Below are 25701 nucleotides of genomic sequence, written 5' to 3' on the forward strand. Positions count from 1 at the left end.
TGAGATAAACGCGGTAGCCAGGGAGTCATTATCAACGTCGACATGAATGTTAAAATCGCCTACAATAATAACTTTATCTGATTTAAGAACTAGACTGGATAAAAACTCTGAGAATTCAGATACAAATTCAGAATACGGGCCAGGAGCACGGTACACTATAACAAATAAAAGTGGCTGCGAGGTTTTCCAAGTGAAAAAATAAATAAAAAAATAGCGTTGAACCCTGACAAAGCTGGCAAAGTTGGTAGTATAGACAACTATAGGCCAATTGCTTTATCCAGCGTAGTATCCAAGGTCCTTGAAAGTATTTTGCTTGACCGCTTAAGTCACTATATTGACACCACACACAATCAGTTTGGCTTTAAGGCTAAGCTTGGCACTGACTTGTGCATTTATGCCTTGAAGGAAGCTACCCATGTGTACCTGAGGCAGAACTCCTCTGTTTTAATTGATGGTGTTAACCATTTTAAACTGTTCCAGAAATTACGCCAAAGGGGTGCTCCTGGTAGCATTATAAGGATTTTAGATTGCTGGTATGCCAAACAGAGAATGCAGGTAAAATGGGGTAACTGTCTCTCTTCCTCATTTGGGGTGGCCAATGGAGTATGCCGGGGGGGCTACATTCACCTGCCCTTTTCAACCTGTACATGGATGAACTATCCAAGAAATTGAGTGGGTGTAAAACAGGCTGTATGATTGGCAATACCTTGGTAAATCATTTTATGTATGCTGATGACTTGGTCATTCTCTCACCAAGCACTGCTGGCTTTAAGAATTTATTGAATATTTGTTCTGAATATGGGGTAGAATATGATGTTCAGTACACTACTAGAAAGAGTGTTTCTTGATATGTAGATCAAAAGGGGACAAAGATCTGTGTTTCCCAAACTTCTATCTATCTGGTCAAGTATTGAATGTCTCAAAGAAGACTAAATATTTAAGATACTACATTACTGACAACATGCATGATGATGATGATGATGATATCTACAGACAATGCAGAGTATTATATGCCCAAGCAAACATGTTGACCAGGAAATTTCATATGTGTACACATGATGTTAGAATAAGACTTTTCAAAACATATTGTACCGATCTGTATACTGTGTCCACATGAGCACGGTGTACAGAGAGGCAGTCAGAGCTACAGGCTACAATGAGGCTAAAAAGAGAGTTCAAATGATGTTTTTCCAAACAACTTTTTATGTCGTGGCTTCAGGACACTTGGATCACTACGGATGAGCAGTATGCAGATATTTTGTGGTTTCAATTATGTGTTTTTGGGATGGGAAAGAACGGCAGAGCGTGTTCATAGATAATGTGAAGTGACGTTATGTAATGTGATGCGTTAATGTGTCTAATATACAGAAAATATATAAACATTTTTATATCTTAACAGTGTTCATATATTTCAATATAATTTGCTGTATCCTCTTATGCAGCTGTAATCTTATGGGGCCCAAACACACTGGGCACAAACTCAAAATCAAACAAAAAAGTTTGTGCAGACTGGTAAATATTTTGCTTATACTTATGTCATTCTGTCAATATTAGGCTGAGGTTAATTGAATCGCTGTGAAATGACTTCTGATTCACGTAATCTCCTTTATTCTCAGATGGAGCTATGATGGGATGTTGAGTCCCATAAATGAGCCAGTTACACGTGGAATCTTTGAATATATAAATAGTATTCATAAAGCACTGCATAATGTATCCACATAGATTCATTTCTAATTAAACTGTAATTAAACCTGCAGTTCTGTGGGATTCCTCTTTGATGATTCTTTCTGATTTATGCCCAGGGAAAACCACAAAAACGGTTTAATGTTTCAGCATTAAAGCAGCTCGACGTTACCCTCAACATCTGTTGCAGGAAGTTCTTATCGCTCATCACGAAAACTTTATTCACAAAAGAACACGCCATGTCTCTCCTTCCTGCCACACGCTCAGCGGGCAATCAGCCTCAGGCTGAGATGAAACAAACCTGCGAACCAGCAAGGAGTATGCTATCATAGTAACGGACTCAGGGTTATGCTGAACTGGCTTTGTGAAACGGAAAACTCGGAGTTTCCCTCATCTCAGGCTGAACACACTCAGAGTTTTCACTAATCCTGCTTTCTGAAATAGGGACCAGAGAAGCTAACGACACCAGAGAAGCTGTAAGCTGCGGCGCGTAAACATCGACAGACTGAGTATTTATTGAACAAAGCTGCAGTTATATTATTAATAATGAACTTGTAATGTTTAATGAACAAACCTGCTCTGTGTAACCGAAGCTGAGGGTTGAAAACAGCGTCCAGTAGTTTCCGTTGTCGCTCGTTCTCCTCTTTTGATCGACAAAGTTCCTCCTCGTACTCTGCTATCGTTCTTTCAAACAGCCCAAATATCTCTTCAGCAGCCGCAGTTAGTCGCTGCTTCACCAACGCTCTCAGCATTTGGACTTTAGACATGTTCACACTTTAAAAACACAACAAAGACACTCTGCTAACACACGTTTCTACCAGACACCATCTTGCTCAAACAGTGTGACACTGGCGACAGTAAAGAAGACAGCTTCCGGGGTAAATGAGTTAATGGGCTTCAAAATAAAAGTCCAGAAGTGTTACTAAAATTACAGACTGTCCTTAAAAAGCGCAAGCACATAGATGAATTAATGAAAAACACTCACTCACACTTCAAAAATGATATTCATCAAACTTGAAAGTTTATTCTTGAACTTCTTGAGCTACAAAACATTTCACAAAACAAGGTCCAAATAAGTTGTTTAATAAACCAGCAAACATTGTAAAAGACTCAGTTTCAAGTTGTTTAGCAGGTGTATCATATCTCAAACTATAAACAGTTGCTTCCACTCCAGGTAGGATCAGAACAAAAGGATTAAGAAAAGCATTAACCCTAAAAGAAATATGAGACCTGAAGTCTCCCTCCTTCAAGTTTAATCTGACCTGACTGCATGGATGAAATCATTAATATCCTAGAGGACCCTTTACATACAGCATGTGAGCAAAGAGAAAGAGGCACAACATAACGTCTTGATATTCTGTGCATGTGCACTTTCAGATATTATAAAATAGGCTGAAGTGTTAATCAAACCTAACTGATGAGGAAATACATATTACTTGTTTTCTTGCTCATTTGATATAAAGAACTGCTTCGAGTCATCATTAACAACCAGGATTGGAATTCTAAAGGTGAAACAATACCCAGCTCTGAATGCTGTTTGCTCACAGCAGAAGAAGGATGACATTCTTTTATCCGTCATGAGTTCTTATGTGTGTATGTAAAGTTCCACTTTGTGTAAATGATTTACCACACTCGGAGCAGCTAAAAGGTTTCTCTCCTGTATGACATCTCGTGTTTTTTCAGATGTCCACTGTGAAGAAATCTTTTCCCACATTCAGAGCAGTTAAATTGTTTCTCTCTTGTATGGACTGTCATGTCTTTTCACATGACAACTAGATCACCTTTGGGCGTTAACTTTGATGTTAACTTGCCTTCCCTGTCTCCATGTAACAGTCTGATTAATAATTTTAACTTTGTAGTATCAGAAATTATGGATGACATAGCACCTCTAAAAACTAAATATATGTCGGGCAAATCAAAGGCACCCTGGACAAATGTAGAGAGAATCAGGGCCCTGAAAAGAAACTGCCGTAAATGTGAGCGCAAGTGGCGTAAGTCAAAATTGCAGGTTGACAATGATATCTATAAGGATATGCTCAATTTTTACAACAAAGAAGTGAAACTATCTAGAGAGCAGTACTTTTCTCAAATTATCACTGAAAATTTACACAATTCTAAGTTTCTTTTTTAGCACAATTGATTAGCTAATTAATTCCTCTAGATCAATTCCTGTGGATCTCCACAGCTCTGATAAATGTAATGAATTTGCATTGCAATTCCAAAATCTCAAAAAATCAGAATAATATTGTGGCTTCCCTCACTGGTGGGTCTGACCATTTCTCTTCAACCCAGTACCTTTGTGCCAGCACTCTCTCCTGCTTCACCCCTGTTCAGTGTAATGAACTACAGGAGATTGTGCAGCAGCTTAGTTCTGCAACATGCTCTCTTGATCTAATGCCCACTTAGTTTTTAAAAATGTTTTTAGCTGTATAGTTGATGACGTACTTGAGATTGTAAACACCTCCCTATGTTCTGGAATTTTCCCCACATGTCTCAAACATGCAGTCGTTACAACTCTGTTAAGAAAGGATAATCTTGATCCTTTTATTTTAGAAAACTATAGACCAATTACAAACCTTCCATTTCTGGGGAAAATTCTGGAAAAGGTTGTTTACAAACTTTTAAACTCCTACCTGTTGTAAGGATTTGCTAAAGGCAAGTTGGTTATTGATTAATTACTAATTGTAATTAATTAAGAAATATATTATTAATGTGTATTAATAATTCCGGGGCACAACCCTGGATACAGGGATCAATGACCAACTGGTATTTAGACAAAAAAGGGAAAAATCCTCATCTCAGTTTGCTAATATAGGTTGATATTAACAATCAAATAATTCAGAAGGTGTGAACCCGAGCACTGACCATCACAACCAGCTACTGATACAAAAACAATGCACAAATCACCACAGAGGACTGCTCTAGTAAAGTCACAAATGTTTATTAAACAATTATGAGTCAAGAATCACAAGCTGTTCACTTAATAAACATACTACACTAAACTGACTAATTAGAAGCAACAAATCAAAGTGTGCAAGTGGGTCTCCGCGTGTGTGTGTGAGTGTGAAGGGAGAGAGAAAGAGACAGAGAAAATGGCATGTGTGACCTCCTGGGGGACACGTCACGTCACGCCAGGTACTGATCAGTGTTGGGTAAGGGTTACTTTAAAAGTAATCAAAGTACATTACTGCGTTACTTTTTAAAAAAGTAACCAGTTACTTTACTGCGTTACTCCCTGAGTAAAGTAACTCAATTACTTTAAAAGTACTTCTAACGTTACTCCCTGAGAAAAGTAACTCAAGCACTTTTAAAGTACTTTTGAGTATTCTACATTTCCTATTGGGCAATGGACCACAGGGCGCTAAGCCTACATTTTTTTGTCTCCAAAATTAAAGTTATGGACCACTTGCCCTTCACTGAGATCCAATTCTCCCATCACAGCCGTCACTTTGACCAGTAGAAACACAGAACGATCTGCTGCCGTAGACAACTGTATGACAACAACACCCCAGCGTTTTTAATATTTCCTCTAGGGATGTTACCACACAGAGTAAAAGGGGGAAATGATGGTGTGAAACAGCAGAGGCACTTTGTCAACCCGCTGAGTTAACGTTACTGTCATTAGCATCAAGCTAGCAAACAATGGTACATCCTCACGGTCGGACATAAAGTAATAACATTAACAAATAGCGGCGGGGCTTTTACTCACCACAACTGCAGAGGCTCCCAGCTTCATTTGAAACAAACTACATTATAGACGGTCCGTTATTTATTAATCCCTCTGTGTGTTTATATATTTACTTTTTATCCGCTCCGTTGTCTTTGTAAAGTTAACATATCGCACCGATATTTCAAACTCAACACTTGTTTCAAATTAAAAGCCCCTTATAACCTCGGCTGAGAGAATCCCTCCATTTTCTAAATAGGCTTTTATTCTGAAACATTTGTCAGAACTTCCTGTGGAAGATACAGTAGCTTGACAGTTTATGTGTGGCGCTTCAAATGTAGCTCCTGCCATCTGCTGACGCTTTTAGGTGACTACAACAACATGACACAGACTCAAATAATAGTCAAAGTGATAAAAATAGGACAATAACCCGATGACATCACACACGGTGTGAAAGACGATCGGGGATACTTGGTGAGTACCAGCATGTAGCGTGTACCAGGCATAATGCAAGTCCTGAGTCTGAAATATGTCTGTCAGCGAGTCCTACTCCACCTTTTTAGACTACACCGTAGACAACGGCAGCATTTGAAGCTCCGCTCGTTGCTCCGTTCCGCTCGCTCCTCTCTCTCTGTCTCTCCCCCTCCCATGCACACACTGCAGTCACACACTGAAAATGAGCAACATGCAAGAGGGAGAAACGGTAAAGTAGGATTTATGCCTGGTACACACTACACGACTGTCAGTTCTAAAAGTCACTATGTGACATTTACACGATTGTGGAGTCATAAAATCGTGCCGTGACTTGGCTGACAGACATGACACACTACACAATGGTACTCACCAATTATCCCCGGTCATTTTTCATTATGTGTGTGATGTCATTGGGTTATTCTTGTCCTATTTTTATTCATTCACTGTGTCTGTTCACGTGTCAGCCGAAATGTTGTAGTAACGTAAAAAGCAACCAGACAGCAGGAGCTCCATTTGAAGTGCCGTATGTAAACATACAAGCTACTGTATCCTCCACAACCAAGTTCCTACAAATGTTTCACAATAAAAGAAAATGGAGGGACTCTCTCAGCTGAGATTATAAGGGGCTTTTAATTTGAAACAAGTTCTGGAAGTGTTGAGTTTGAGATGACAGCGTGATGTGTTAACTTTATCAAGGCAACGGGAGCGGTTAAAAAGTAAAAATATAAAAACACAGAGGGATTAATAAATAACGGCCCTTTTATGATGTAGTCTGTTTCAAATGAAGCTGGTAGCCTCTGTAGTTGTGGTGAGTAAAAGCCCCACCACTATTTTTTAATTTTCTTACTTTAAGTCATCTGGTGAAAATTTTTGTATTTGTTAATACAAGCCCTACATTCTACTGTAGCCTTTAAAATGTATTTTTTTTTACCAAATTGTGTGGCTGCACTTTAACCTGTGTCTTGATCTGTGTCAACACTGAATAATAATTATTATGAAAAAGTTTTATGGCATTCATTTTACTATTATGTATTAATTTCTTAATATTTTACATAGAGTTTTAGGAGTTGAGACACAAAACAATTCATATCCCACCCATTTTTATTTTACACACTGGTATCGGATCTGTACTTGGTTTCGGCAGATACCTAATGTTCAGGGATCAGAATCGGTATCGGGAAGGAAAAGTTCACAGTCACAGTTAATAGTCACACTTAAATCACATGCTAAATTTAAGGTCTCTCCCCAGACTGTGGCTCTCTTACTTGAGTTGCACGGCGCAATGTGTGTCCCGTCTGTTGCTCCGGAATGGATGGTTCCTCTCCTGTATGAGATCTCATGTGTAAGGTCCGATGTCCCCTCTGACCAAATCTTTTTCTACACTCAGAGCAGCTAAATGGCTTCTCAGGAACAATCAAATCACTGACAGGGACTACTTCCTTTTTCAGAGAGTTTAAATCTGACTGAGGTTCTTTGGTATCCGTCCAGTCATCACTGGTTTTTAATTTTTTGGTATAACTGTCCAATCTGTGTAAAGGATTTCACAAAAACACTGAAGCTGAAAAGTCTTTGTCCTGTATGAGTTCTCATGGATGTTTCTAAATTCTTTTTCCAAATAAAAGCTGAATCAATTTTCCCCTTCATGAGTTCTCCTCATATGTGTATGTAAATTTCCACATTGTGTATATGATTTTCCACAAATTGAATGGCTAAATGGTTTCTCCTGTATGATATCTCACGTGTGCTTTTAAGTTTTTCATGTAACCAAATCTTTTCCCACACTCAGAGCAGCTAAATGGTTTCTCCCCTGTATGAGATCTCATGTGTTTCTTCAAATCTCCACTTTGAACAAATCTTCTGCAACACACAGAGCAGCTAAATGGTCTCTCCCCTGTATGAGATCTCATGTGTGTCTTCACATCTGCCCTGAAACTAAATCTTTTGTCACACTGAGAGCAGCTAAATGGTTTCTCCCCTGTATGAGATCTCATGTGTGCCCTCAGACTTTCACTGCGACTGAATTTTTTCCCACATTCAGAGCAATTAAATGGTTTCTCTCCCGTATGAGATCTCGTGTGTATTGCTAGATATCCCTTGTGTCTAAATCTTTTTCCACACTCAGAGCAACTAAATGGTTTCTCTCCTGTGTGAGATTTCATGTGTCTCTTGAGACTGTCGCTGCGACTGAATAATTTTCCACAATCAGAGCAACTAAATGGTTTGTTTCCTGTATGAGAGCTCATGTGATTCTTCAAATCTCTTCTGCGTCTAAATCTTTTCCCACACTCAGAGCACCTAAATGGTTTCTCACCAACAATCAAATCACTGACAGGGACTTCATCATCTTCCAGAGAGTTTAAATCTGACTGAGGTTCTCTGGTCTCCTTCCAATCATGACTGTTATCAGCCTCAGATTGTAAATGTGTATCTGGATCTGAGTTCCTGGCTGGTTCTGGTCCTCCACAGCTAAAAGGTTTCTCTCCTGTATGACACATCAAGTGTACCTTAAGAACTCCGCTGTCATCAAATCTTTCCCCACACTCAGAGCAGCTGAATGGTTTCTCTCCTGTATGAGTTCTCATGTGTATTTTCAGATTTCCTCTTTCACGAAATCTTCTCCCACATTTGGGACAGCAAAACGGTTTCTCTCCAGTATGATATTTCATGTGTATCTTCAAAGCTTCACTGTGACTAAATCTTTTCCCACACTCAGAGCATCTAAATGGTTTCTCTTCTGTATGAGATCTCATGTGTGTCTTCAGAAGTCTACTGTGACCAAATCGTCTCCCACAGTCAGAGCAGCTAAATGGTTTCTCTCCTGTATGAGATCTCATGTGTGTGTTCAAAATTCCACTGTGTCTAAATCTTTCCCCACACTCAGAGCAGCTAATTGGCTTCTCTCCTGTATGAGCTCTCATGTGTATCTTCAGAACTCCACTGCGACTGAATAGTTTCCCACACTCAGAGCAGTTAAATGGTTTCTTTCCTGTATGAGATCTCATGTGGTCCTTCAGATGATGATTTCGACCAAATCTTTTCCCACACTCAGAGCAGCTAAATGGTTTCTCACGAGCAATCAAATCACTCACAGGGACTTCATCATTTTTCAGAGAGTTTAAACCTGACTGAGGTTCTCTGGTCTCCTTCCAATCATCACTGTCATCAGTCTCAGGTTCAGAAGATGCTCCAGTCTTGTCAACAGTCTCAGGTTGTAAATGTGTATCTGGATCTGAGTTCCTGGCTGGTTCTGCTCCTCCACAGTCCTCTCCCTCTGCTTCTGTTTCCATCTGTTCAGTGTGTCCTTGATGAAGCTGTGAGGACTGAGGTTTCTCTTCATCATCTTCACTCTTCACAGGGACAGGAGTGGATGTGAACTTGGTGATATTATCCTCCTCCAGCCCTTGAAGCTGCTCTCCCTCCTGACTGATCCAGAGTTTCTCCTGTTCCTCTTTAATGTGTGGAGGCTCTGGGTCCTCCTGGTCCACACTGGAGCTCTCAGGTTCAGAGGACTCTCCAGTCTTGTCATCAGTCTTTGGGTGTAAATGTGTATCTGGATCCGAGTTCCTGGCTGGTTCTGGTCCTCCACAGTCCTCTCCCTCTGCCTCTGTTTCCATCTGTTCAGTGTGTCTTTGATGAAGCTGTGAGGACTGAGGTTTCTCTTCATCATCTTCACTCTTCACAGGGACAGGAGTGGATGTGAACTTGGTGATATCATCCTCCTCCAGCCCTTGAAGCTGCTCTCCCTCCTGACTGATCCAGAGTTTCTCCTGTTCCCCCTTAATGTGTGGAGGCTCTGGGTCCTCCTGGTCCACACTGGAGCTCCACTCCTGCTGCTCAGGGGGAACCTCTTCTTTAACCACCAACAGCTGCTGGACGTCTGCAGGAAACAGTAAAAACAGACTTTATCTATTTCTTTATTTGCTCAGGCGAGCAAAAGCAAGTGAATTATGTGAGAATGATTGTCCATGGGATGTGAGAGTTTGCCGCAAATCAAGTTTGATTACTGGCAGCCTGAGAAAATAAAATGCTGGTGTTGTGTCAATGAGTTTGCCCATCGAAATCTGTTTCCCCCTAACCACAACCTCGCCCAAACTTAACGAAAATTTTAACGGGGACTAGTCAACTAGTCTGAAAAAGGGAAAACACTCAGAAAACAGCCAAAATTTAGCACAATTTATTGTTAAGTATTTGAAACATTGTCCCAAAAAATATTGTGTGCATCAAGAGCCCTTCTGAAGCCTTTAATCACAATCTTCAACAACCATGGCGGATTTTAAATTTAATCACAATCTTCAACAACCATGGCGGATTTTAAATGCCGCTGAAGTACGAGACACTTTGCGTCGTGCGCTATGAGAGTGAACATAACGGCAACTCAGTCAAAAGTTAACCACTAAAAAAAAAAAAAAATAAACTGCCTCTGAAATGTGGAGCACAGAACAGAAAATAAACTGCCTCTGAAATGTGGAGCACAGAACAGAAATGACAAAAATGATAGCAATTCACTTTAAAGTTGATAAAAAAACCATCTAAATTATAATTAAATTTCAGCTGAAATGAGAGGCCTTTTGCTCCGTGCAGTATGAACGTAAACCTGCACACTATCTGACAATAACTTACTACTCAAAACAGATTAATTGCTGCTTGTTACGTGCCGTGTTGTGTTCGGTGTTTTGTGTTTTCTCTCTGGTTCTCTCTCGCCAGGTACCGCCCCCCCTCCTCCCTCCGCTGATTACCACAACTGTGGCCCATCACAGCGGTGTGATTAAAACCACCCTGGAACTGGAGCCGGTGGCTAGTTGGCCTCCGGCAGCGTGCAGTGCAGACCGTGGCTGTGTGCGTGGTGGTGCGCGCTCGAGTGTTTAGTGACCTAGTCCCAGTGTTTATTCTTCTGCCTTTATTATTGATTCTTGATTGTCTGTTATATCATTCGTGTTGCTAGTCGGCTCCCCTTATTTGGGAGCTTCTTTTGTGTTTGCAATTGTAAATAAATCACTGCCTTGCAGTCGCTTTAGTTTACCCCCGTGTTCTTCATTTTTGGTTATTGGTTATTGGTTATTTGTGCTAATTGTTACCTCCCCTCCCCTAGGCCTTTAAGGGTTCGTAACAGTTTTGGGGGCTTGTCCGGGATAGGTCCATAGTGGCTGCCGGTTTGTTTTTGTTGTGATTGGCTCCGGTGTCTCTCACGGTGAGTAGTGGTGTCTGAGTGCCATCAGCCTGTGGTGAAGTGGTGTGTGTCTTCCCCAGTCGAGTCAGGTGAGTGTCCAGCTGGGCTGAGTAATCAGCCTTTCCAACGGGTGCTCTTTTGTTATTTTGCTTTTTTTTATTTTCGGGGTTAACTCTGGGCGGGGATTTCACTCTCCAACGGGGGCTGGCTTTTCAGGGTTTCGGCCGCTGATGTTTTGCCTGTAAGACGCCTTGAGCCCGGCACGCCCCAGAAGACAGTTAGGTGAGTTTGTGCTAGGCAGGCTCTGGGGAAGTTTCTTTTTTTTCCTATAACACCGTGGCTGTTTGGTCTCCGATGTCATAATTGCCGTGTTTGTCTGCCGGTGGGTTTTTTTTTGTTTTTGGCTCAGAAGCCGCGTGCTGTGTGGGTTAGTTATCCTACTGTGTGTGTTGCTCTTCCCGCTGTGTGCGTGTGTGTGGAAATGGCAACGTTTAACATTGGTGTGTTTGTGTCTAACCCGTCTTTGACTGTGTTGGATAAGTGTAAAAAGAGTGATCCGCGTGCGTTCGCGGATCATTATGAGATCGTTGTGTCAAGTGCTCTCACAAAGGCTGAGCTTAAAGCCGTCATTTTGGAGGGGTTGTTGAATAGAAGAGTCTTAAGTCTGCTGGCTCCTGAGGATGTCTCCCAGTTGGTGGTCGGGGCAGCAGCCTCCCCGGGTGTGAGTCCTCTGGGAGCGCATGCGCTTCCAGCAGCGGAGGGCTGCTCTGATCATCTGACTGGTGAGACTACCGAGCCGCCAGTTTTCACTCCTGTTGTGTGGAAGGATGGCATGACAGGTAAGCCGGTCACATTGCCGCCTTTTGTCCCGATCTCCGCGGAGTCAACTCCTGGCTCCAAGTTGGACGCCCGGTTGAAAATCCATTTGGCTCGACTCCAGTTAGAGAAGGAGGATCGTGAGCGTGAGTATCAACTCCAGCTTAAGAGGCTGGAGGCGGACACCGCTGTCAGGCTGCGCCAGGTGGAGATGCAGGCCCGTTCAGCTTGGTCCTCTGATGTCCAATCTACATCAGGTCCAGCCGTCTCGTTTGATGTGAGTAAACACATTTCTTTGGTCCCTGTGTTTCGCAAATCAGAGGTTGAGTCCTACTTCGGCGCATTTGAGCGTATTGCCGCTGCTTTGCGCTGGCCAGAAGATGTGTGGGCTATCTTGTTGCAGTGTAAGTTGACAGGCAGGGCTCAGGAGGCTTGTTCTTCCTTGTCAGTGGAAGAAGGGCTTAATTATGACAAGGTGAAGAGTGCTATACTGCGTGCCTATGAGCTTGTGCCTGAAGCTTACAGACAGCGTTTTCGCGGTCTCAGGAAGACACCTGATCAGACCCACATCGATTTTGCCAGACAGCAAGGCATTCTCTTTGACAGGTGGTGTGCAGCGTGTAAGGCTAATGACTTTACTTCAGTACGGGAGTTAATGTTGCTGGAGGAATTTAAGAACTGTGTCTCAGAACGTGCTGCGGTATATTTAAACGAGCAGAAAGTGACCACTCTGCAACAGGCTGCCATTCTGGCTGATGAGTACACGTTGACACACAAACCTGTGTTTGTTAGACGTGAACCTGCTCATCCTGAGTCAACTCAAAAGGCTGGCTCACCAATGCCTAGTGCTGCTGTTTCCACCACTCCCAAAACTGAGAGGCAGTGTTTTTTTTGCCGTAAGACAGGCCACTTAATTGCTGACTGTGTCGCCTGGAGGCAGGGGTCCACTTTGAAACCAAAGGGGGTGGGGTTGATAAAAACATCTCTCAGTGACACATCCATCGTGTCAGGAGTGCCAGATGACTGTTTTAAACCTTTCATTTTCTCCTGTCATGTGTCTCTCACAGGAAAGCTGGAGGACCAGCACCAGGTGAGAGTCTTACGTGACACTGCCTGCTCCCAGTCTCTCATTCTTTCCAGTGTGCTGCCGGCAGGTGTCACGTCTGATGTGAGTGCTGTGGTTAGAGGAATTGAAATGGGTTTTGTTCCTGCAACCCTGCATCAGGTACATGTGAAATCTGGTTTAGCCACTGGTTTTTTCCCTGTTGGTGTCCGCTCCTGTTTTCCCATTGAGGGAATCGATTTCATCATGGGAAACGACATTGCTGGCGGTAAAGTATATCCTGTGCCTGAGGTGGTTACCGACCCTATTTCCCAGTCTGATAAAGATGATGAACTAGTTAAACGGCACCCTGATGTTTTTGCCGTTGGTGTGTTAACTAGAGCCCAGGCCCGTAAGCAGGCCTAGGAAGTTGATTTGTCTGACTCTCTGTTTGTGTCTGCTCTGTCCCAAGATGTGTTGCCCTCTGGTGGTGGTTCGGTGGATTGCGGTCTGAAACAGCCAGAAAAGGTGATTGAACCTGTTACTGATCCTGCTTCTGCAACACTCTTGCCCCTAAGCCGTGAGGCGCTCATCGCTGCTCAGGCAGCAGATCCCTCTCTAGCCAAGTGTAGGGCAGCTGCTGTGGAGAAACCCGATAAGTGTCATGGTAAACAGCCCTTTTTCTTCGATAAGGGTGTCTTAATGGGCAGAACTTGCAGCACCTGCCAAACTGGGGGAAAACCTAATCAACCTCTGCCGCCTGCTCCCCTACAACCTGTCCCTGTTGTTGGTGTAGCCCTGCTGTTCCTTTTGTTTGGAATACTGATTGTGAACATGCCTTTGCCGCTGCTAAGTCTCTCCTCTGCAGTGCTCCAGTGTTGTCCACACCCAACTTCTCTATGCCTTTCAAACTCGAGGTGGATGCTAGCGCCATTGGAGCTGGAGCGGTGCTGTTGCAAGATGGTGACAACAACGTGTGTCATCCCGTGTGCTACTTCTCGGTGAAGTTCAAAAAGCATCAGCTGAACTACTCAACGATTGAAAAAGAAACCCTAGCCATGCTCCTCGCCCTGCAACACTTTGAGGTCTATGTTGGCTCGACCTCTATCCCTGTGACTGTCTTCACTGATCATAACCCGCTTGTTTTCCTGATGCAGATGTATAACAGCAACCAGCGGTTGATGCGCTGGGCACTCCAAGCCTAGCATTACAACATTGAAATCAGGCACGAGAGAGGGGCTGAAAACCTAGTGGCTGACATGCTGTCCCGGGCATAAGAACATTAAGTGTTGAGTTGTGTTAAGGCTGTGAATCCAGCCTTTGTGAGTGAATTTATTTATTTATTTATTTTTGCCAACAAATCTGTGGAATTGTAGTTTTCGGGAGTGAGTTTCATTCTTATGGGTGGGGGTGTTACGTGTAGGGTTGCAAAGGGGCGGAAAATTTCCGGTAAATTTCCGGAAAGTTTCCGGTAAATTTCCATGGGAAGTTAAGCTTGGGAATTTTGGAAATATTCCATATTGGAAACTTTCCATGGGAATTATGGGAATTAATGGTATTGGAAACTTTCCATGGGAATTATGGGAATTAATGGGAATTTAGGGGAACTAACTGGGAATATACCCCACTCATTCAAAAATGCACAAATCCACATAGTCCCTTCCACCAGGTGGCTGCAGATATGTGCTGGCATGACTGCCATATTCCATCCCCTTTCCAAAGGCCTTGCTTTGTTCGATACTTTGCCAAACTGCCTAGAACTTTGCCTTTATCGAGACCCAGGTGGTCAGCCATGGCTGTAATGACCGCATAGGCACCGTTAATCTCTTCCCCAGAAANAAAAAAACCATCTAAATTATAATTAAATTTCAGCTGAAATGAGAGGCCTTTTGCTCCGTGCAGTATGAACGTAAACCTGCACACTATCTGACAATAACTTACTACTCAAAACAGATTAATTGCTGCTTGTTACGTGCCGTGTTGTGTTCGGTGTTTTGTGTTTTCTCTCTGGTTCTCTCTCGCCAGGTACCGCCCCCCCTCCTCCCTCCGCTGATTACCACAACTGTGGCCCATCACAGCGGTGTGATTAAAACCACCCTGGAACTGGAGCCGGTGGCTAGTTGGCCTCCGGCAGCGTGCAGTGCAGACCGTGGCTGTGTGCGTGGTGGTGCGCGCTCGAGTGTTTAGTGACCTAGTCCCAGTGTTTATTCTTCTGCCTTTATTATTGATTCTTGATTGTCTGTTATATCATTCGTGTTGCTATTCGGCTCCCCTTATTTGGGAGCTTCTTTTGTGTTTGCAATTGTAAATAAATCACTGCCTTGCAGTCGCTTTAGTTTACCCCCGTGTTCTTCATTTTTGGTTATTGGTTATTTGTGTTAATTGTTACCTCCCCTCCCCTAGGTCTTTAAAGGTTCGTAACACTGCTGAATTCATTTTCTACATCAAAGTACTGCCAAACTGCGCTGGTTTGGCGAGGACATCGCCCTTGTTTCCCACCGTGCAGTTTTAAAACTCCAGTCTGCTGGAGCATTACCCGGGGTGGGGAACTGCTGTCTGACGGCTCTGTAGCACCCACTAGTGGCGGGCGGCTGCATGTCATTTAAGAGTAGTACCGATACGATATGATACAACTATGGGTTCTGTGAAAACTAAGCATTCTTTATATAAAAACAAAACGAGTCCGAACCATTTTCTGGACGCCCTCTTTAGTGACTGAATACACGGGAATCATGTGTTTAGCAGTATGGTACATTATAGCGTTTGTAATGTCTTTGTGCCTGCTGGACGTCGGTTGGTATGGCATTATGCTACTGAATGCATCGGCAATCCGACCTTGCTTGGGCTTGACACAGGAGAACCCAGATGTCCCCGCCATGTCTTTTATTGCAAGGCACTCTTCATACAGTACTTGGTAGTGTTGTCACGGTACCAATTTTGGTGATTTAATAAACGGACCTTTTCCTGCTCGTGAGTGATCCATTACAAACCATTTAAGTTTGCTCCACATTGACCAGCTGCAACATTATTATGATGAACACATCAATGTTTCAACAGTTACAATTATATTTCATAGTCATAATCATAATTTAACAAATTTTATGTATGATGCAGTAAAACATGAAACAGGCATGACTGCGTCCGCGTTTCAAAATTAAGTGTAAAAACAGATAAATTCAAAATACATATATGAAAACCAGATACATTGCATCCTACTCACAGGAAGCAAACATGATACCTGTATCCCTTAAAAATATAAAAATCCCACGAGGCTGTTATAGATAGTTTGTCTGTATTGAATATCCAAAGAAACAAAAAACGACAACTAATACATAAAGGCTAGTGACGCTGAAAACACCAGAGAAGCTAACGACAGCAGAGAAGCTAACGACAGCAGAGAAGCTAACGGCACCAGAGAAGCTAACGCGGCGTATAAACATCGACAGACTGAATATTTATTGAACAAAGCTGCAGTTATATTATTAATAATGAACTTGTAATGTTTAATGAACAAACCTGCTCTGTGTAACCGAAGCTGAGGGTTGAAAACAGCGTCCATTAGTTTCCGTTGTTGCTCGTTCTCCTCTTTTGATCGACAAAGTTCCTCCTGGTACTCTGCTATCGTTCTTTCAACCAGCCCAAATATCTCTTCAGCAGCAGCAGTTAGTCGCTGCCGCACCAACGATCTCAGCATTTGGACTTTAGACATGTTCACACTTTAAAAAACACAACAAAGACACTCTGCTAACACACCTTTCTATCAGATGCCATCTTGTTCAAACAGTGTGACGTTCGCAAAAGTAAAGAGTACAGCTTCCGGGGTAAATGAATTAATCAGCTTCAAAATAAAAGTCCAGAAGTGTTAATGGAATTGCAGGCTTACTCAGAAAAGCACATGCAGGAGGATAAATTATTAAAATACACTTTTTTGAAAGAATTACATTTATTGAACCGTATCAATTGTTTTTTAGTTTAGTTTTTTTTGTTTTCACATATGCAAAACAAACAAAAGTAGTATGGAAGCAACACATGATGGAGAGATGCAAAAAATCCTTGGAGTGGCTTAATCGAGGCACTTTCCAGTGTATACCCTAATCCATTAATTAACTCAGTAAAATACTACAAAGATGGAAAAAGATAAAGACAATGATAAAATCCACACAGACCATGTACACAAGGACACAAAATTAAGATCACTAAATATTAATAAACAGTTTACACAGGGAATCCATCAGTGTAACACTGAGGAAATAAAATCAAACCTTTAACACATAATCCATCAGCGCTCACATGAATATTGATGATGTCTTCGCAGACTGAATGGTGGTGACGTTGGTCTAAGCCTTCCAGGTAGAAACTGTTTTGAAAAGCAGGGATATGTAATAAAGTAAACCTGTTTATTTCTGTTGTTATTTTCAGCTGAAACTGTAACGTTAAAAGCCATATGGTTAAGCAACAACAATGAGCGTGAGCCAAAGCCAGATGGTCCAGATGTTGAGGGAACAGAGGAGAAAAGGCAGGAAGTGGAAACTGAGGGAAAGACAGAGGACTGGGTAGAAGAAGAGACTTTACAGGGAGAGACTGATTTTGAGGGAGAATGGACAGAACAGGAAGGAGAGATGGATACTGATGTTGTGGCTGAGGGTGATGTGAGATGCAGGAAGAGGATACAAGTGCATCCACAAGCAATGGACCATTAGATTTGTTGTGCATATTGTTCCTCCTATAGGAGGAAGTGGGCAGTATATAGCAGAGTGCAAAATGCTCTGAAAAGAGCTAATTTTACATCAGCTCAACACATACTAAATTTGTGAGCAAGCATATTAGTTTGTGCATACAACTTCCAACACTGTCTGTGGATGTCTCTATCATCAGATAAATCATTGGCAATGTAATGACCAAAATATTTATTCTCATTACACACTTTAAGAGCACCATAAATGTCATTCTTTCAAAAGTGTATTTTAATCATTTATCCTCCTGAGTAAGCATGTAATTCCAGGAACACTTCTGGACTTTTATTTTGAAGTCCATGAACTAATCTGTACCGGAAGCTGTATTCTTCACTGTTGCTGACTCCACACTGTTTGAACAAGATGGCGTCTGGTAGAAAGGTGTGTTAGCAGAGTGTCTTTGTTGTGTTTTTAAAGTGTGAACATGTCTAAAGTCCAAATGCTGAGATCGTTGGTGAAGCAGCGACTAACTGCGGCTGCTGAAGAGATATTTGGGCTGTTTGAAAGAACGATAGCAGAGTACGAGGAGGAACTTTGTCGATCAAAAGAGGAGAACGAGCGACAACGGAAACTAATGGACGCTGTTTTCAACCCTCAGCTTCGGTTACACAGAGCAGGTTTGTTCACTAAACATTACAAGTTCATTATTAATGATAGAACTGCAGGTTTGTTCAATAAGTATTCAGTCTGACGATGTTTAAATTAAGCAATAAAGCAGCAGCTGTATAAATCCAGTAACTTCATAAATGTAACGCAAGATAACGTCATGTTGTAACCTTAATATATAGGTAACATTGAAAATCACATATCTTTAATGTAAACCTAGAAATTAGGGATGTCCCGATCCGATCCTCAGATCGGCGCCGATCACGTTGTTTTTACAAAATCGGAATCAGTAATAAAAGATCGGAGAAATCAAAACAACAAAAATGGCCAGGTTTTTCATCTATGTTGTTCACTTTTGTCTCCGCTTTCCAATGTATAAAGTGTGGCGAACCTGTATATTTTATAAATATATTTTTTTCATAAGACAGTCAGCTGATGGCTTGCTCACCTCCAGACACTGAGGTACCTCCAGACACACCCACTGGTACTATCGGCCAGTGGGATGGCTCGATCAGCTGAGCCCAGGTAGACCGGCCCCTACATTATGCCGCTCCTGGCAGTATGACGAGAGATGCTGGCGAGTGAGAAATGAGTCAGAAGTCCTCTGCGTATTTGGCCTACCACGGCATTTTACACCGCTCAAAGTCCGCAAAATAGGTGCGCTTCCCTGTGGAATATCATCCATCCACCGGCCTCACCTCAGAGATTCCGCCACAGATATCAAGAGATCCTACAGAGCCTCCACGCCCGAAATAACGCCGGAGCGTTACGGCATTCACCCACGGTCCCATGAGTTGGCAACAGCCGGGGTTTACTTTTCGTTTCATTATTCCTTATTTGGAACCTTCGGGCCGGGTTGATTTAATGTTTTGAAACTGAACTGAGTCAGAGTGAAGAGTGGATTTTCTTCACTTCCTTGTTTGCGGGAAAACCTGGGGTGGAGTTTTCTTTTGTTTAGCGAACTGTGTGGATTGAACTGATTTTAACTGCGATATGTTATTTGGAAATCCCGGAGTGGAGTTTTTTGTTTGAACTGGATTGAACTGACTGAACGGAGCAGAACATTTCTTTTCTTTGGTGGAAAAAATATATACTTTCTTGAAACTGATTACTGTTGTATTTGAATTTTTGTATATTATAGTGTAATTCTTTTGTTCTGCAGAAACGAGGTAAAAGCAGTTCAATTTTGGTGTTGAGGGACCTGTTTTATGGGTTTTATGGTTTCTTTTGTGGGGTTTGAGTAAAAGAAAACTTTTTGTTTCATGTGTCAAACTGCTACAAAAGATACAGGCCTATTTTGTTTGTTGAAGACAAGAAGAAGGTGCACAGTGCACCCTTGGAAGTGCACCGTGCACTGCATGTGACTCTAAAAACTGAGGTGAAGTGAGTTTGATGTTGGATAAAAGATAAAATAGAAAGAGCATGAAACCCATCTATAAAGAGGTGTGCCTTATTAGGCCCACTTGGCAAAACCGTTCTACACTGGTGTGGGGTGTCTGGGTCCAGTAATGGGGGTATGGGGGTATTAGCCCTTTTCTATCTTGCTCACTGTTTTCTGCCTATGAGAGGGAGGTGGAAATCACTGTTGAACCCAAAATGAATATCCGAATATCCATCGAATATCCAAAGTCAAACTAACCTCACCTCGGTACTCTAAAACGCTTTGCAGGAGTTAGTGGACTTCCATACCACATATACAGCCTAGTGTTTGTCATATTTGTACACTTTTAATCGCCTTAATGCTACAACATCAATAGATAATTTATCTTAGAGATAAATCTATTATACAGCTGCTGCTTTATTGCTTAATTTTAAATAAAGTATTTCCACGTGAGTATATGAATATTGGCTTTGTCAACCTGCAGCACAACAATAAACGTTACGTTTATGAATTATGTGGATTTAAACTGCTGCTTTTTGTATTGGAAAGCAGTGAGATTGTAAAATGTTCCTCAGTGCATGGACAGTGTGGTCACAAGTTGATCTGACTGTCTCCCAATTTTAAGACATAGCTGGCTGTATGTTTTTATGATTATGGTTTTTATTGTGCCTCTTTGTGTAGTGGTGTTGCAATCGTGGCGCACCACGTTACTTGTGCGCCTATAATTTATTTTCCCATGATGGAGTGTGTTCGAATCCCGTGAAAATATTCTTTGTTACGTTTCACAGGGCTGAACGGTTCTTTAATATGGCACATGTTTATTTAGACGGGCACCAGAGACGAAACTGTGTAGGCCTATTTAGAAAATTTATGAGAGATAGGAGTTAAATTTACAGGAAAAGCAACTTGGCCTCTTCCTGTTTTCAACATTCCGTCATAACATGTGCGATTCAAACCGCGACTGAGTGTTGGTATGTGACTGGGTTCCTCAAGCAAGAGTCCAAAGACGGATCAGGTCAGCTATGTTTTGATATTTTTATGAAAAGCATGTGAAGGCATGTGCAGCACCAAACTGCATTTCAGCTTCATTTAAATGAATGATCAGAGCCAAGACGTGGGAGATCTAAACATTATTTTGAGTTGAGTTTTGTTTTTTAAAGACACTTGGAAGTGGGAAAGCATTTCAGTGTCTGTCTCTGAACGCAGCAGGAAGTCGGTGAACCAGAATCAGCCAGAGAGTTGGAGGGAGACGGTGTGATGTTATGCAAGACTAGCTTACTTGTTGTTAAACTAAATGGTGGGTTATTGCCTAAATTAGGCTGGCTGTATGAGATGCTTTAATAGTTTAATCTCACAAGAGTAACAACAATACAGAGGCTGAGGGCAAACACTATCTTTACCTGGCTGTCCATGAATGCAGGTCACAGGGAGACGTGGATGCTGTTCTGCAGGGCGCTCGATTTACGTGCATTAACCGTGAGTGAGGGGTTAACAAGGGAGGGGCAGGGGGTCTTCTGTTGTTCACCACAGGTGTGTTTTGGCCTTGACACAGCTGTGTGAACACTGTGAAGCTGTTTGATGCTCAGAGATCTGTAGAAGTTCAGGAAGGAGTTTTTGAGCTGTGATGTGGAATGAACGACAACATTTATCATCTCTAACATCTGAGTGTGTGTGTGTGTGTGTGTGTGTGTGTGTGTGTGTGTGTGTGTGTGTGTGTGTGTTTACTGTTTCCTGCAGACGTCCAGCAGCTGTCGGTGGTTAAAGAAGAGGTTCCCCCTGAGCAGCAGGAGTGGAGCTCCAGTGTGGACCAGGAGGACCCAGAGCCTCCACACATTAAAGGGGAACAGGAGGAACTCTGGATCAGTCAGGAGGGAGAGCAGCTTCAAGGGCTGGAGGAGGCTGATATCACCAAGTTCATATCCACTCCTGTCCCTGTGAAGAGTGAAGATGATGAAGAGAAACCTCAGTCCTCACAGCTTCATCAAAGACACACTGAGCAGATGGAAACAGAAGCAGAAGAAGAGGGTTGTGGAGTACCAGAACCAGCCGGGAACTCAGATCCAGATACACATTTACAACCAGAGACTGATGACAAGACTGGAGCATCTTCTGAACCTGAGACTGATGACAGTGATGATTGGAAGGAGACCAGAGAACCTCAGTCAGGTTTAAACTCTCTGAAAAATGATGAAGTCTCTGTCAGTGATTTGATTGCTGGTGAGAAACCATTTAGATGCTCTGAGTGTGGGAAAAGATTTGGTCGAAATCATCATCTGAAGGACCACATGAGATCTCATACAGGAAAGAAACCATTTAACTGCTCTGAGTGTGGGAAGCTATTCAGTCGCAGTGGAGTTCTGAAGATACACATGAGATCTCATACAGGAGAGAAACCAATTAACTGCTCTGAGTGTGGGGAACGATTTAGACACAGTGGAATTTTGAACACACACATGAGATCTCATACTGGAGAGAAACCATTTAGCTGCTCTGACTGTGGGAAACAATTTTGTCACAGTGGAGGTCTTAAGATACACATGAGATCTCATACAGGAGATAAACCATTTAGATGCTCTGAGTGTGGGAAAGGATTTAGTCACAGTGGAGCTTTGAAGATACACATGAAATGTCATACTGGAGAGAAACCGTTTTGCTGTCCCGAATGTGGGAGAGGATTTCGTGAAAGAGGAAATCTGAAAATACACATGAGATCTCACACAGGAGAGAAACCATTCAGCTGCTCTGAGTGTGGGAAAAGTTTTCGTCAATCTCAACATCTGAAGAAACACATGAAATGTCATGCAGTAGAGAAACCATTCAGCTGCTATAAGTGTGGGGAAAGATTTGATGACAGTGGAGTTCTTAAGGTACACTTGATGTGTCATACAGGAGAGAAACCTTTTAGCTGTTCAATTTGTGGAATGTCATTTAGTCAAAGTGGAAATTTCCTTGGACACATGAGAACTCATGAAGGAGAAAAGTGATTCAGCTTTCCAGTTTGAAAAAAACAAATAAACCCTAAAACTTTTATTTGGGATAAAATTGTAACAGCAACCATGAGAACTCATACAGGACAAAGACTTTTCAGCACCAGGGTTTGTATGAACTCTTTAACACAGACTGGACAGTTACACAAACGTGAAAACCTGCACGGGAGAGAAACCTTTATCTGCATTGTTTGTCACCACGAAAGATTCACTTGGCGGGGCATCAGTGGCTTCGTAGATAGTGCTGGTGCCCCATGTATAGAGGTGATGCCTCGCTGCAGCGGTCGCAAGTTTGACTCTGGCTTGTAACCCTTTGCTGCATGTCGTCCCCCCCATTCTCTTTGTCTCCCCATTTCACACTGTCCTGTATATTAAAGGCAAAAAGCCCCAAAAAATAATCTTTAAAAAAGATTCACTTGGCCTGAACAACTCCGAAACCATTAGTGTGTTATTGGTCAGTCCTGTAACAGCCTCATCAAACACAAACTGAGGAGAGCACAGAGGCAGAGCCTCCAGCCAGCAGCTCAGCTCCACAGATGGAAACAGAAGTTGAAAGAGAGGACTCTGGAGGACCAGAATCAGCCAGATACACATTTTCAACCTGAGACTGATGACAAGATGGAAGACTCTCCTGATCCTGAGACGGATGACAGTGATAATGATTGGAAGGAGAACAGAGAACCGCAGTCAACTTTAAACTCTCTGGGTTCATCCCAATATCCCTCCTCGACTCCTCCGTCCTCTACTCTTGATCACTTGACCCGGAAATCGATCGATACCCACCATCTTGTAGGACGTCTCAGTTCGTTAAATGCACTCCGAGGAGAGAGGAGGCTTTCAGAGGAGAGGGAAGCAAGGATACACGAGTGCAGCCTTCGCGGCAGTCTTTTACCAACCGACACACCACCCTGATTGGATATCAGTTATTGATTGGACAGCTGATCGGACTGATCTGATACACCCCAATATCACTAGAGTTTCATACAGTGAAGACAGATAACAGATGAAACTCAAATGTGTCACTGACAAGTTTTGTATTTTATTTGTTTTGTGATTCGCCATTGAGTTAAAAATCTGAACAAGAAAACAAAAGAAACGACTTTCTTCATTTATTGGGAAAACTTTTCTCTTCACGATCTGTTATTTCCCTCATCAACTTTTATTATGGATACAATTAAAGAGCCTGTCTGTCAGCAAGAAACACTTTAACATCACCAACCGTCATTTCCATTCAGTCACACTGAGGCTGATCATTCCTGAGCGTCGGGTTGATGAGTTGATGAGTCAGTCTGAATTTTCCCTGAAACATTTGACCTAATAAATTATTTCCAGTGTTCAAAGACACCATGATCATATTCTGTGTTATTAAATGATGAACTCAATCAGAATATGCAGATGTTAATAATGAATAAATCATATACACACATTGTGTGACTCTGAGCAGGACACAGGACAGATTATAAATACAGTACACAGGTTGTTGTTCATGTGCAGGTGATTGTGAGACAGAAAACACTGCTGCTCTGCTACTGAGAACTGGATCTGGATCTGTATCATTATATATATATATATAACATTATGTGTGTGCAGTAACAAACTCTATTAAAACTTTCTATAGCTGTTCATAAAGCCTCCTGACAGCTGATCCAGCTGTGATCAGCTGCCACCGTCATTAGAAACAGTCGCTTCACATGATGCTTCAGAGGAAAGGACGTCTCATTTCTCTAAAGATATATCTCCTCGTTTCTTCTCTGCTAGCGTTTCATCCTCGCATCTTTCCCCGTGTCCTACGAGGGTGGAGCTAAGACGCGAGGAAGACACGCAAGTGAGGGAAACATGGATGCGAAATCTGGTTTTGGGATGAACCCTCTGTGTCCCCTCTCGAAATTCAGAGGTTTTTACGGGTTTTGGATGCAGCGCAGGCAGAAGTCTTCATGAGTTGCCTTCTTTTTTCCTCAGCAGCAGCAGTGTAAGTCGTGGGGTACGATATGGGGCACCAGATGTTGATATCGTGACAGACCATAAATAAATAAATGTGGGAAACCCGGAAGTATTTGGTTGAGGGTTTTTTTTTTTATCGAAACAGCAAACTGTTGTATCCAGTGTACATGGTTCTCTTATTAAGATAGATTTTTTCGACTACCCATTTGTATGGCTTCAGACCGAATCACTTGCGAGTAAAAACCAACCCACATCATGTTCATAAAATCAAATGGCACCGAGCAAATGTTGTCTCAATTTCGAATATAATTATAATGCATTATAATGCACCAATTAACACTCAGGTGTGAATCTTGTCTTCTAAAACGTAACTCTTTATTTTCATAATAAGATTAAAACAGCTGATACAAGAAGTTCTTTTTGCATACAACATATGTGACAGTTCACACCTTGTGTACTCTTACCAGCACAGTGCCCTTTAGAAAAATCAAACACAATCACTTCCTGCTGACTATCCTGTTGGATCTCCTCAGACCAGTGTCTCCAGCATCACCTGCAGCTAAAGCAGCTTTCTTTCTGCCCTGCAAGGGAGCCGCCGGCCAAGACGTGGACTGAGCTTCCCCACTTTTCATGTGACTTTGTGAAGCTGTGGGCTGCTCAGCTCCAGGAGGCGCTCTTCTCACTTTCACCGCATGTGCATGTGAAGTCTTTATCTACTTCTTCTGCTTCGATTTCTGGTGCTTCTTGGGTGTTGATCTGCATTTGAAGAACTTGATGGACATCCTGTGAAGGCAAAGTTTTTCTTTAGGGTACAGTAAATCCTCACAAGCCTTTGGTTACTCAGCCAAACCCCAAAGAATAATGTTGAGAACAAAATTCAATTAGATCCTCACCTCCTGTTGTTAATGGTGTGATTGCAGGTCCAATAACTTGCTATTAACATCTGTATCTTCAGCTGAAAGCAGATACAAATTATTCAAAAGCCACACAACAGTAAAATCAAACAAGTTGGAGCCTCGCTTACCTGGTCAGGGGCAATTTTTCTTTCAAGTTGATCTCTCCCTTTAGCCTCTTTCTTCTTCCTGTTTTAAAGGAATCCATGTTGGTATCCTACCTTATCGACTCTAATGGGCCGAGCAATCTCAGTGCTCTTGGTGAGCTTCCCGTGTCGCTGTTGTGTGTTTGAACTTCCTACCAGAGCATG

At 42.3% G+C, this 25701-nt stretch overlaps 3 protein-coding genes and 1 long non-coding RNA gene across 7 annotated transcripts in view; 2 read left to right on the plus strand and 2 right to left on the minus strand.

Moving 5' to 3' along the window:
- The window catches only part of LOC126404273 (gastrula zinc finger protein XlCGF17.1-like), a 331284-nt gene that overhangs the window by 212046 nt on the left and 93537 nt on the right, over positions 1-25701 (minus strand). The window lies entirely within an intron of this gene.
- The window catches only part of LOC126404308 (gastrula zinc finger protein XlCGF57.1-like), an 80099-nt gene that overhangs the window by 23950 nt on the left and 30448 nt on the right, over positions 1-25701 (minus strand). The window contains exon 1 of one of the 3 annotated variants that reach the window (XM_050067465.1): positions 2258-2523. The exons of 1 other annotated variant lie outside the window; for it this stretch is intronic. In XM_050067465.1, coding sequence (XP_049923422.1) covers positions 2258-2450 — 193 coding nt within the window. In that variant the 5' untranslated portion in view covers positions 2451-2523. Of the gene's footprint in view, positions 1-2257; positions 2524-15231; positions 16366-25701 lie in introns of those variants that run through there. One more of the 3 variants, XR_007571433.1, reaches the window with a different exon arrangement.
- The window catches only part of LOC126404399 (uncharacterized), a 150415-nt gene that overhangs the window by 4508 nt on the left and 120206 nt on the right, over positions 1-25701 (plus strand). The window contains exon 1 of one of the 2 annotated variants that reach the window (XR_007571467.1): positions 8923-8996. The exons of the other annotated variant lie outside the window; for it this stretch is intronic. This is a non-coding gene — a long non-coding RNA (uncharacterized LOC126404399). Of the gene's footprint in view, positions 1-8922; positions 8997-25701 lie in introns of those variants that run through there. 2 annotated transcript variants of the gene reach the window in all.
- LOC126404312 (gastrula zinc finger protein XlCGF57.1-like) lies at positions 17935-24599 on the plus strand. Its single transcript, XM_050067470.1, has 2 exons — positions 17935-18199; positions 21307-24599. Exons 1-2 carry the CDS (start codon positions 18007-18009, stop codon positions 22551-22553), a joined length of 1440 nt encoding a protein of 479 aa, XP_049923427.1. The 5' UTR covers positions 17935-18006; the 3' UTR covers positions 22554-24599.

This window comes from Epinephelus moara, chromosome 17 (genome assembly GCF_006386435.1).
Source record: "Epinephelus moara isolate mb chromosome 17, YSFRI_EMoa_1.0, whole genome shotgun sequence".
In the NCBI taxonomy this organism is placed as follows: Eukaryota; Metazoa; Chordata; class Actinopteri; order Perciformes; family Serranidae; genus Epinephelus; species Epinephelus moara.

Bases quoted from the DNA above. Each gene is read 5' to 3' on its own strand.
- LOC126404312 (XM_050067470.1), top strand. From the start codon at position 18,007: ATGTCTAAAGTCCAAATGCTGAGATCGTTGGTGAAGCAGCGACTAACT. The intron at 18,200-21,306 runs GTTTGTTCACTA...TGTTTCCTGCAG, and splicing joins GCTTCGGTTACACAGAGCAG to ACGTCCAGCAGCTGTCGGTG.